Here is a 12,003-nt window from a genome sequence, read left to right as displayed (position 1 = left end):
AAGATTCAAACCAGTGGAGTGCAGATCCGGTGATGGTAGACAGGATAATCTGATGATTCACAGTGTCAAAAATGGCAGATAGATCCAGCAGAATAAGAACTGATGATTTGTAATCAGCTTTCACAATCTGCAGGACTATACTGACTGATAGTAAAACAGTCTCATTTGAATGGCTGCTGCTGAAGCCTGATTGGTTTAAGTTCAGTTGGTCATTCTGGGAAATAAATAATGTAACTGTGTCTATACAGGTGTGAACCAAATGGTCCATTCCATTAGAATGACAAAGGAACAGCATTTCTCAGGAACGTCTTGTAGATTGCAGGATCTCCAGCGGGAAGGTCCTAACAGTATTGTTTCTAGCCCTTTTGTCTTCAGGTATAAAATTATATCCCACAGACAGAAATTTGGGAGAAGCTAGGATTCATACAAGAGTTAAGATTGTTTGAAGGAAGACATGCTAGCATCGCTATTGAAGACCTGCTACACTACCATCTTCAATAAATTCTTCTCCCCACAAAACTTTTGGTCAAGCCTACTTAATGTTTTGCATTAGAGAAATCTAGTACATTGGTGAGCCACCCAAAAGACTGCTCAGAAAAAAAAGAGATGATACTACATGGATACTAAAGATGATGATACATGGGGCTTCTAACTTTTTAGGTTAGAAGGGGTAGTATGCACTGGCCTGTCTAGACAGATATTGTCTTGACAAGAAGTTAAAGTGGATCATAAAGTGTCAGTTGCTGTATTTACATCCAGAGATGAGAAATGGGTGGGTGAGGGAAGAGAGGATGACACTACAGAGGAAAGATGGAAGGGTGAAAGGGAGCGTAGGTTTTGCCTAAAAGTAACTAGTAGAGGAATTGGTGGCACACAGGTAGTAATATGTAGGTTAAATGTAATAAAGAAATGAGCAGAGATGTCTAGAGGTTTTTTCCAAATGTTGTCTGTGATACAATTGCATGTGTAAATTAAGGTATGATGTGTTAGAGCATGTGATGGTAAGCCATTTGAGATCGAATGAAGCTAGGAGTGGAAGTGGAAGTCTGCAGTGTAAGGCTTCTCCAGAAGGATTTCGAAGTCACCAAAGACCACAAGTGGACTGCTATCCACAGAGAATGAGGACAGCAGCCTATACAGCTTCTCTATAAAGGTGCCCAGTTGACCAGGAAGACGATAAATCATTACAATATGGAGTTTAACAGGAGCTGTTACCATAATAGCATGAAACTCAAAAGAATTTTTATTGTATAGGAAAGACTAGGTTGAGTATTTCCAATTAGAAATGAGAAGACCAGTACCCTTCCAACCTGACGGGGGTGTGAGAGAAAGGGAAGTTGTTAGAGAGAGCAGCAGGGGTCGCGGAGTCTTCTGGACGAATCCAGGTCTCAGTCAAGCCCAAGATACTAAGAGTACACTGAGAAGCAGTGGCCAGAATGAAGTTTGTTGACAGCTGACTGACAATTCCAGAGACCCACGGAAAATGGTGCAGCAGAAGAGGTGCAGATAGGACGTGGCTTAGCAAGATTGCGTTGCTGTCTGCGTGTGATGTTATAGCATTGTTGAGAGAGAACAAGAATGTATTGGAAACATACTACCGCCTACCCGACTCTGCCTGAGAGGTAAGGAAACATACACTTACTTGAGATTATTTTTTTTTTTATATCTCTGAAATGTATGACTGTATTCTTGAAAACAATCTTTTATTGTACTATTGAATAAAAAATTAATAGTCATAATATGGACTTTTAAATGGTAAATGCTGTGATACTGTAATGCTCAGACAGTTATTTCCTTCTTCACCTGAACAGTTTACGTTTTTGTATATGGTATCATTGTAATCCTTGACCATTAAAACATAGGGGTAGACATCACCTTTTCTGTTACCTTGTTTAGTTCAGGAGATATGACACAAAATACGTAATTAGGTTATGGCGGAAAGTAAAATGGTCGCCATGGTAACCACGAGGTGTTTTTGCGATGGCTCCATTTCTGAAAATGTTCAGGGCCCTAACCTGTACAATTGTACCAAGTTTCATGCTTTTATGAAAACGTGAACATATCACCTCAAATTTTGCACACATCACCTGGACTAATACAGGCTGCGAGTTTTAGGTGCCCTTCATTGGGCAGTACCGGTGCTTTACATTGGATTCATTGTACCAATGAACTTAAGTGACCCAATGAACTTTGGGTGATTTCCACAATATGATGGGTACAACACAAACAACTTTGATGTATGTCCAATGTGAACACTTCCAACCAATAGGAGAGAGTGAAATAAAAGTTGACGGACGGAGACTTAGATGCGGTGACTCATCTCGGCTTTGTTGCTTTGTACAATAAAGTCTTATTTTGACATCTGTAACATCTGGAATTTACTTCATTGAGAAGACCATTGCTTGCGCCACAACACATTTACACCGCCCTGTATCATAATTGCTGAATGAAATTCAATACTTGTTTCTTACTAATTTTGGGGTGCTGATTACAAAAATAGTAGCTGTTTTGCTTGAGCATGTCGCACTTTCACACAAAAAATGATACATTTAGTAGCACTTTTACTTTCAACAACCATAAACATTAACATAAATGTAATAATATAAAATGAGTATCATAAAATTAAGTTTATATACATGTACAGTATATATAAATATGTATATGTATGTATGTATATAAACTAATCAGGTTTGCTTTAAAAATATGCTGTGTTCACAGGGATTCAAGCCTCTCCACCTCAGAAACAAGAAAAGAAGGAAGCTCCAGTCTCATTGCAGTCGTCTCCCCTGCAGGGACAAAATGTTCTCAGTTTCAGCCCTGCGCGACCCTCAAGCGCCAGCCCCAAGTTTTCCCCCAGCTGTGTGTCTGGGTTCAGTCCACCTCTGAGCAGCCCTTCTTCAGCAGGAGGACCCTTCTCACCCTCCATGGCATTTGGCAAGGTTGAGTACTTTGAAATGCTGAAATGAAATTGTATTTTTGATATTTCATTCTGTTCACACACCCACTGCTTTTTACGTCTGCAGGTGTTGAACTATAGTCCATCTCCAAGTTCTTCTCCGTACCCAAGCAACCTCGGACCGGCAGAAGGCACCAGTCTCCGCGCTCGGTACCGCACATCCCCGTCAGTCTTTAATTCACCCGGAGGTAAGGAGGACTACATCGATGACCTGAAGACTTTGGAGAAGTTTTTACGTACAGAGGAGGAGAAAAGCCACCGCAGTCAATTGGGTAAGAGTCCTGCTTGGACATCAAGGTGTGAATCAAATTGTAGCTGTGCTAAGCAGAGGCCTATGACATTTTCTTTGCAATCTTTCCTTATTTAGGGAGTCCAGAGTCAACTTCTCCAAGACACAGTCCATCGTTCTGGAACTACAGTCGTTCAGTGGGAGATTACGCACAGAGCCTGAGGAAGTTTCAGTATCAGCCGGCCTGCCGTTCACAGGCACCATCTGCCCATAAAGACGACACGGAGCTGGGCTCTAAACAAGCTGCTGAAGAGGTGAGGATCAAATTAATAGCAAGATTTCAAATCATCTTTAGTAAAGAGAAAGAGAGATCAGTAACGAGATTTTCCAATTTATTCAGGTCTGGGCAAGAATCACAACGAGTCGTGTGGTGACGGATAGTATCGACAGCTGGACTGCAAAACTGAGAAATGTGAGTCCATTACTTGTTTTTTTTTGTGTGTATGTATTTAGATAATAATAAGAATAATACATTTTATTTTTATGTAGTTTAGTATTTACGTATTCTTTATTAAGTAATAATAGTAATAAAGTAAATAGTAAGTATTTATTACATAGTATTAATCTTTTTTTTTTTGCTTTAGTATTTAATTAATTGTTTATTCATTCTTAATTTACTCTTTATTATTAAATTAACAATAATAATTAAATTATTATTATTGTATTAAATTCGATTGTTATACATTGTTTATTTTATTATTATTTTATATTTATTAATTAATATTTTAATTTAGTATTAAATTATTTATTCTTTAACTATTTAATAATAAAAATATAGAATTAAATAATATGTATTTAATTATCATTATTAATGTTATTATTCATTTAATTTTTTTATTTAATTGAATATTTATTTTAAGACAATGTCGATCTCTTTCACTTTACTATTCCAGTGGATCAATGACACCATTCTAGTTCATGTGGTCAAAGAGATCGACTCAGTCAACAGTCAGCTCAGGAGGATGGGTTGCCCTGAGCTCCAGATCGGAGGTAATCATCTTTTCTGCCAAAGATATTTATTTAGATGTGAAAGTTTTCATTATGTCTCAATTCTGTTGCCCTTGTTTCATCAAGAGGCCAGCATCAGCAGTCTCAAACAAGCTGCTGTGGTCAAAGCTTCTGCAATCCCCACCCTCAATGCTATCGTACAGTATCTAGATGTCACACCAAACCAGGAGTACCTCATGGAAAGAATCAAGGGTGAGCAGAATACACAACTGGGATTAAGCATAATAAATATTTAGACTTACCATGGTCCTATTATATCATGAACAGAGATGATGCTACTGTGTGTTCGTTTGTATCTCTTGCAGAATTAGCCCACAGCGGCTGCATGAGCTCTTTCCGCTGGAATGGAGGAGGAGATCTCAAAAACCGGAAATGGGACACAGACCTTCCGACAGACTCTGCAGTGTGTTTGCAACATTTTGATGCCATACTACCAATGCATTGCAGTTTAGAGGAGATCATTACAAATATTATTGATGCATTGCATTTATGTTTGCTCTACACTTTATGACAAACACAGATCCTGATGCATGTGCTGTGTACATACCTGGACTCCCGGCTACCTCCACATCCTAAGTATCCCGACGGAAAAACCTTTACGTCCCAGCATTTTATACTGACACCAGATAAACCAGGTATACAGAGACAATGGGTTGCAATACCAGTGTTATTTTAGCATATTATAGTTTTTATTAAATGTTTTTTTTGTTGCGTGCTTTTGCAATTCTTATTAGTTTTTGTTGATTTTTAAATGTTTATGTAGTGTTTATTATTTTTTATTTTAGTTAAATCAAGCTAAACTAAATGAAAATGTGGAGTTTTACCTTGGCAACTACTTGAATGTGTATATTATTTTATTAATGTTTTAATTAACTATAACCTTTTTTTATACAGCCTGTTTAATCTATGACTCTGGCATTTTATGTGTGAATTTCTAACAGACGTGTCCAATGAGAACCTGTTTTGCATTCATCAAAGTAGCACAAACCCTCCTCATTATCAGCTCATCTACCAGGGCCACATCTACAGCTTGCCTAAGGTAAGGACATACTCTCCAACTATAATTACAGTGAAGTAACTTTTCTGTGACTCATGCTTAATTGTGTTTCCACAGGGCAGAAATAACTTGTTTCATACCATCCTGATGTTCCTCTACATTATCAAAACCAAGGAGTCTGGCATGCTGGGGTGAGTGTAGATTTATCATGTTATCTGTGATTTGGTTGGTTTTAACCTCTTGAGACCCAGCAAAACATTTTGGGAAAAAATTAGTATTTTTTCATGTCATTACATTGTTTGGAGCAGTAAAAAAAATGTAAAAATTATGTCATTCATAAGTTATGCTACGTCCTTGGTAGAGGACATCGCCTCTCAATTTGTTAAAAAAAATAAAAAGACATGAATGAACATGCATAGGCAAAAACAATTTTTTTTTTTTTTTAAATCACCAATACATTTTTAGTTTTCAGGATTTTTTTTTTTTTAACCAAACTTTGTATAAAGATAGTTCTCAACTATGTTATAACAGAATGATTTGATATACCATTTTCTCTGAAAAGCCTTGAATGTGCTCTGTACAGGACATCTAGACTTAAAACTGTGGCATGTATAGTCTCCGAGAAATTCACTAAAATAGAATGTCCTCATACGAGGATGCAGGGTCTCAGGAGGTTAAGGAATTTTGTTGCTAGAAGAGCTGTTTCTATTTTTGGTTTGTTCTTTGGATCTTGAAAGTATTTGTTATGTTGAAGTACAAAATAGATGAAACCTTTTCCCCCCATTTTTTGTACCAGGAGAGTGAATCTGGGTCTTTCAGGAGTGAATGTACTCTGGATCTTCGGGGACTGAGATGTCATGTTATCAGAGGAAAACACTGCACAAGCCTTGGGATGTGATAAAGACTTTTTTTTACCTTTACATTCTTATGATGCTGCATGTTTTTGAGATGCATTGTACTGTCGCATTACTTGCAACCTTAATGCAAATACAGACAAAGTCATTTTAGCTGAGGAAAATGTTTTAAATTTCAACACTGAGCGATTTATGACTTGAAACGGTGTCAAAATGGATCTTGTTCCACTGGTTTTTGTATACAATTTTTTTGTATTTATCATACAAGAAAAACAATGTAGTTATACATGAATGTAAATTCTTTATGGTTGGTTTGGATGGGTGGACACTGCAGGGGTTATGATTTTATTTTTATCAATTACGAAGCTGTTACTGGTAGTTTTTCTTCATGCTCTTGTAATGACATGCAACTATGAACAAGCATAAGTCATATTTACTTTTTAAACAATTTGGTGTAATAATGTTTACTTGCTCTCAGTGACGGGCTTTTCTTATTTCTCCTCACTGTTAATTTGACAACGTACAGAAGAGCTGGGATGACTGATGATCCCGATCTTGAATGCCAAATTACATATTCGACAAGAAATGTTAATGTTGTTTGTATTTTATACTGTGTCTGAAGTGAAACTTGAAATGGAATGAGCTTCCACTTTTGTCTTTGTTGGTTTTCAAATTAATAAATTCCCAGCATTGTTTTTTACTCAAAAGTCTTTAACTCTATTCCCAGTGTTAACCACTGGATGGTAGTGCTGCACACCAACAAATGGTTATAAACGGTAAGAATATACGTTTTATTTTTATATTTTATAAAAGCTTCTATAGCAGCTTCGCTGGAACTACAACTTAAATTTCCTAGAATGCTCATTTGAAATTGACTTATGTTTAAGCACAAGGTCTGAGAGAATATAAGAAATGCTTAAAAAATCTTTCATATTTTACAGTGGTTAAACTGAATAAAAGCATGGTAGGGGCCATGCTATTTCTTGAAGTACTTTGTAAATACGTATGGTAAGTAATCGGTACTATGGTATTACCATCTGTTGCGATTGCTGTACAGTATTTTTTGTGAAGTTATAGTTGACAGTTTTTTATTATAAAAAAAAACACATTTTTATACAAAAATAATAGAACGTAGTATTTGAAAGATGTCAGTTACATTTAAGAAGTTTTAATTAATGGGGAAAAAATATGTATATTATTAATACTACCGTTTGCTATTATTAACCATGCGTAACATGATACGAAATAGACGCTCTGGTAACGTGAACTTCATGTCCCATGGTGCTTTGCGCCGCGCGTCATCCCACCGTGCTTATCCGTTCGTGTGTCGGTTCTCTCTGTTGGAAAAAAAGCACTGTGCGGTTCGCAGCGATGTCAGTCCAGGCTGTGGCAACGAAAATGGCCGAGGTCGAGTTAAAAGACGTGGCCGGTAAAGGCGCTTCCCCCGCCATATCTCCGCTGACACCGAAGGCAGAGGAGAAGAAGAGTGAAAATAACTCGAGTTCGTCGTCAGCAGCAGCGGTGGAGCCGAGCCCGGTGACCACCGCTCCGAACCCCGTGAAGATGCCGCAGGCGTCCGCGATGAAGCGGCCGGATCCGCAGCAGAACGGCGGCGAGGCGTTTGTCAACTACGACGGCACCGTGGCCGAGGCACCGCGAATGAAAAAGGTAACGTGGACTGATTGTGGTGAGATCCGTGAAGTCTGTGACGGAGCTCGTTTTGAACCGTTCATCCGCTGTCGTGTGTCATTGTGCGGCGATGATTCCTGGCCTATCGAACCTTTACTAGCAGCGTACCAGCTGTAAATTCACGTCCGTTTTCCAGCAGCTGTCAGGGGATGATCGGTGACAGATCTACCGAGTGATTTCACGGGTATTTTGGTCGGATCACGTTGATTTCGAGCGCGTGAGTGATTGTTTCTAGTGATTGAAAGAGACCCGCAGTGCGCGTGTCGTGGCGCTGCATGCGTTTATCCGGGTCAAAACACACATTTCCAAAACATAACGTGCTTGAAATTGTAACACTTTTATAATAACTTTAAACATGAATTGATGCGCTCATTACGTAATGCTTTAGATAAGCAGTTGTATGTATTTAATTAATTCTAGATTTAAGCAAGACTTAGTGTTTGATATTGATTTTAATGTTAGTTGTTAAGTAACCCAAGTGTTTTTATTTTATTTTATTAAAGTGTTTTGTAGTCCAGTGTCAATGAACAATTTGTGATGTGATCGTCAAGATAAAAAGCTATGAGAAGCCTACAAAGATTGTGATCAGTTGTGATTTGATATTGCAGTGTTAAGATTGTTTTCATTCGTTTTGGTTGCAGTTTCTCTCTTATAGCATTATTAGCACAAGTCTATACTTCCTCTGCATGTAAGTATAAATATCTAGTTTTGCTTTTCACTTTCAAAGGGGAGAGAGGTTTTGTTTGAGTATATACAGGTCAGTTTTGTGGCATTTTAAGTTAATAGTATTGGAGTAAGGCTGGTGAAATGGTTGTGGCTGATTGTTTGGGTATTTTTCCAGTTCTGTTATCATTAGGTTGCTTTGTCTGTGTGTCCTGATTGACGATGTGGTAATTTGAAACCCTGCCATTTGACTTTCTGAAATAAATGTCATTTCTGTTCCCTATTCAAAAGCATTGCCAGATTTTATATGAGGAAACAGACTTTGTATCGCTTGATATAACTTGAGAAATGTCACTCTTCTATTATGTGTCAGTGTGGATAACACTCTGCCTGTGAAGACTGTGACACCTCTCTGTTGTGATCTTTGTGTAGCCGGGGCTAGATTAGGTACACAGTGTCTTAGGTTTGACATTTATCTGGTTGGACTGTTCCTTGGAAGGACTTAACACAGACTGTGTTCTCAGTGAATCTCTTATCAATAAAAGAATATCTGCATTATCTTATCTTAGCTGACACAACAAAGATTGTGTACAGTTCAAGGATAAAAGTTTTTATTATTATTGTTCTTGTTAACCAAGGATTTGATGCAGAATGAGCCATAACATGACATTTGGATATGGCCTTATATATTTATTCTTTGACAATCTTTTTTATTTCAAGCACTAGTGCATATTTTGGTCTTGGAAAAAAAATGATATAAAATAATTTTCTTATTATTACTATTTGAATTTTTTAATCCACATGGATATATATGTATTTTTTTATTTTAGTTCTTTTAGTTCTGTTTTTTCTGTTTTCATTAAGAAGTAATATATATATATATATATTAGGGGCGTAACGGTACACAAATATGACAGTTCGGTACGTACCTCGGTTTTAACGTCATGGTTCGGTATGATTTCGGTACAGCAGGGAGGAAAACTAAACTTTTTTTTTGTTTTTTTTTTGTTTAAATAGTTTACTGAACAAGTTGCTCTTTCTTTAAATACATTCAGTTATAGTTAAAATTTTCTTAGTGATAAAAATCTACCTCAGCTTATGCTTAAAACTATAGGGAGCCCTTTTACATTATAAGGTTACAATTAGGCCTAACAACTTAACCCAAACTTAAATTAAATTGCTATTTATTTTTAAATAGATGATCAACACTAAACTTAAAAAAAAATATATATATAGTATGCAAACATGTAAATTGCACATAATGCAGTTTTTAAATTAACTTATAAATAATACAATTTCTAAGCTATTGGTTAAAATATATTCAATTACACAATGGCATGTTTCATAACAGATTAATTTAAACATACTGTACATTAAGTAATTAAGACTAACAGGTTTAGTAAAATATAATGAGTATATGGTGTAATATTTCGCAAAAAGCTCTTCTCTAGACTTCTTTTCTCTAGTGAACTAACGAGCTGTGGACACTGATGACTTGCTGAGGTAAATTAAATGCTACGTGACATTTTATTTCCACGCTGTATTGTTGATGTCTTTCCGCGGTTGAAACACTGATTGAGCAATTACATGAGGCATGAGATGTTCAGTCATGTTTATTCGCGTTAAAACTAGTAGTACAGAGGAAGGAATGACCGCGTTCACTCGCGCTCCGCTCTGCACAAATCTGCGGGGCGTCACGGCTCAGACACGGGAACCGGAGCTGATCGCGGCTGCTCTAGTCAGTGCTTGTGTTGGGATTATACCAGCACGTTTCTGAACCGTCCCAGGAGCGGCTCTCCAAGGCGTTCGATCTGCGATCTGTCATGCCACATAAAAGACGGTCAAAACGCCATTTATTATTTGAATTTCCTGAGAAAAAAAAACAAACTGTATTGGTGCGGTGCACATGCGTACCGAACCGAAAGACCCGTACCGAAACGGTTCGGTACGAATACGTGTACCGTTACACCCCTAATAAATATATATATATATATAATTAATGCATAGCCTACAAGTGCATAGGTTATTTTAGTGTTCTTGAGATACTAATATAGTTTTTATTCTTTTTTTTTTTATTTTAATTTATTTAAAAATTTTGTTTGAATTTTAGTTAAACATTTAACAATTTTGTTTTTATTAGTTTTTGTTTTAAATATGTCGATTAATTTTTATTTCAGTTTTAGTTATCAGAAGTGCTTTCTTGGCAGCTTGCTATAATAATATAAGTGTTTTTATATACATTTTATTTCAAGTGACAACAATTGTTTTATGGTCTTAGTTTATTTCACAATATTAACTCTGCTTCTGTGTGAACTATATCTGCTGAATATCAACAGGCTACGTTCTTTGCTGTCAAACTCTGGCCCTTTTCTGTGGACAGTGACAGATGATGAACCATAGTGGGTTTGGTGACGTCCCAGAAATCCTTTTAGCACAGACACTCTTTTATACCTATCCTGAAGGTGCTGGTGCGATTCTTTCAATGCACTATGACTTTATTTGAGATCGACCGATATATCGGTTTACCGATATTTCCCCCGATATTTAAGCAGTTTACAATAATCGGATATCGGTTTTGTAATATCGGATTCACCTATAAACGCCGCCATCTTGTGGATGTTTTGAGAATTGCGCGCAGGATCACCATTGCAGCACGTCTGAGGGGAGACGAGACAACAACAATGGCGTGCACGGGTACTTGATTTACTGTAGTTAGTAAACTTTATTTAACATAACATGGCCATTAATGCACAAATTAGATGTATTACATAAATGCCTGATATGCAGTTTATGCAGCTTGGCTCGAAGAAATAGAGATGAACTCACGGAGTAACGTAAGATAATCCGTCAAGTCCTGTCCCAATAAAGACGTAACTTTGCGTGAATTAAATAATATGCAGCCATGAATGGTCGCATGTTGGAAATAAAAGTGCTGAATTTAATTCGCTCTCTGTTGTCTATGCTGCACATCATCTCATGAAGTCGGAGTCACGTAGGCTAAGATAATCGGTCAAGTCCTCTCCCAATAAAGACGTAACTTTGCATGAATTAAATAATACAGCCATGAATGAGCGCATACAGCCGCTCATTTATTGAAAACTCAATTTAATTCTCTGATCTATATAGGGCTGGGTATCGTTCAAAAATGTTCGATACCGATACCTTGACTTCGATACCGGTTCCTGAACGATACTTTTTTCGATACCAATTTTATGAAATAAATTTTATCAAGATTACATTATCTAAAAAAAAAAACCTTTGGTTTTATTTTTCAGCTTGATGTTTATACAATCTCAAAGACTCATCCCCTGAGCCACTGCACAAAGGAACAAAGTGTAACCAACACAATAAATCAGTGCAAATAGTTTTAATAAAGCTCAAATAGTCTTCAGTTTACACATCTGTTAGGCATTTACACAAGTGCGTGTTCGTTTTAAAACGCAGCTCAGACAGAATCATGATTTCTATTTATTTTCCACTGATTTACTGATGAGCATTAGCAGCTTCCAGCGCTGTCTGCCTGTGTTCTCTCTTCCATGATCGCTGC

At 37.0% G+C, this 12,003-nt stretch overlaps 2 protein-coding genes across 3 annotated transcripts in view; both read left to right on the top strand.

The window, feature by feature from the left end:
* LOC107658886 (transmembrane protein 209-like) overlaps positions 1-6,803 on the top strand; it is a 10,808-nt gene extending 4,005 nt beyond the window's left edge. For both annotated transcript variants that reach the window (XM_016447594.1, XM_016447595.1), the window contains exons 5-15: positions 2,719-2,939; positions 3,024-3,228; positions 3,324-3,499; positions 3,586-3,657; positions 4,139-4,235; positions 4,320-4,445; positions 4,559-4,656; positions 4,774-4,888; positions 5,195-5,292; positions 5,368-5,441; positions 6,047-6,803. In XM_016447594.1, coding sequence (XP_016303080.1) covers positions 2,719-2,939; positions 3,024-3,228; positions 3,324-3,499; positions 3,586-3,657; positions 4,139-4,235; positions 4,320-4,445; positions 4,559-4,656; positions 4,774-4,888; positions 5,195-5,292; positions 5,368-5,441; positions 6,047-6,101 — 1,337 coding nt within the window. In that variant the 3' untranslated portion in view covers positions 6,102-6,803. The remainder of the gene's footprint in view (positions 1-2,718; positions 2,940-3,023; positions 3,229-3,323; positions 3,500-3,585; positions 3,658-4,138; positions 4,236-4,319; positions 4,446-4,558; positions 4,657-4,773; positions 4,889-5,194; positions 5,293-5,367; positions 5,442-6,046) is intronic.
* A 584-nt stretch (positions 6,804-7,387) lies between these two features.
* Positions 7,388-12,003, top strand: part of LOC107658882 (putative adenosylhomocysteinase 3) — a 32,649-nt gene continuing 28,033 nt past the window's right edge. Inside the window, exon 1 of the mRNA XM_016447583.1 lies at positions 7,388-7,772. Within this exon, the coding sequence (XP_016303069.1) occupies positions 7,476-7,772 (297 nt within the window). The 5' untranslated portion in view covers positions 7,388-7,475. The remainder of the gene's footprint in view (positions 7,773-12,003) is intronic.

The sequence above is a fragment of the Sinocyclocheilus anshuiensis genome, unplaced genomic scaffold (genome assembly GCF_001515605.1).
Source record: "Sinocyclocheilus anshuiensis isolate Anshui unplaced genomic scaffold, SAMN03320099.WGS_v1.1 scaffold283, whole genome shotgun sequence".
Taxonomy (NCBI): Eukaryota; Metazoa; Chordata; class Actinopteri; order Cypriniformes; family Cyprinidae; genus Sinocyclocheilus; species Sinocyclocheilus anshuiensis.
The sequence above is the reverse complement of the archived record's forward strand: the minus strand, read 5'-3'. Positions and strand labels throughout refer to the sequence as shown.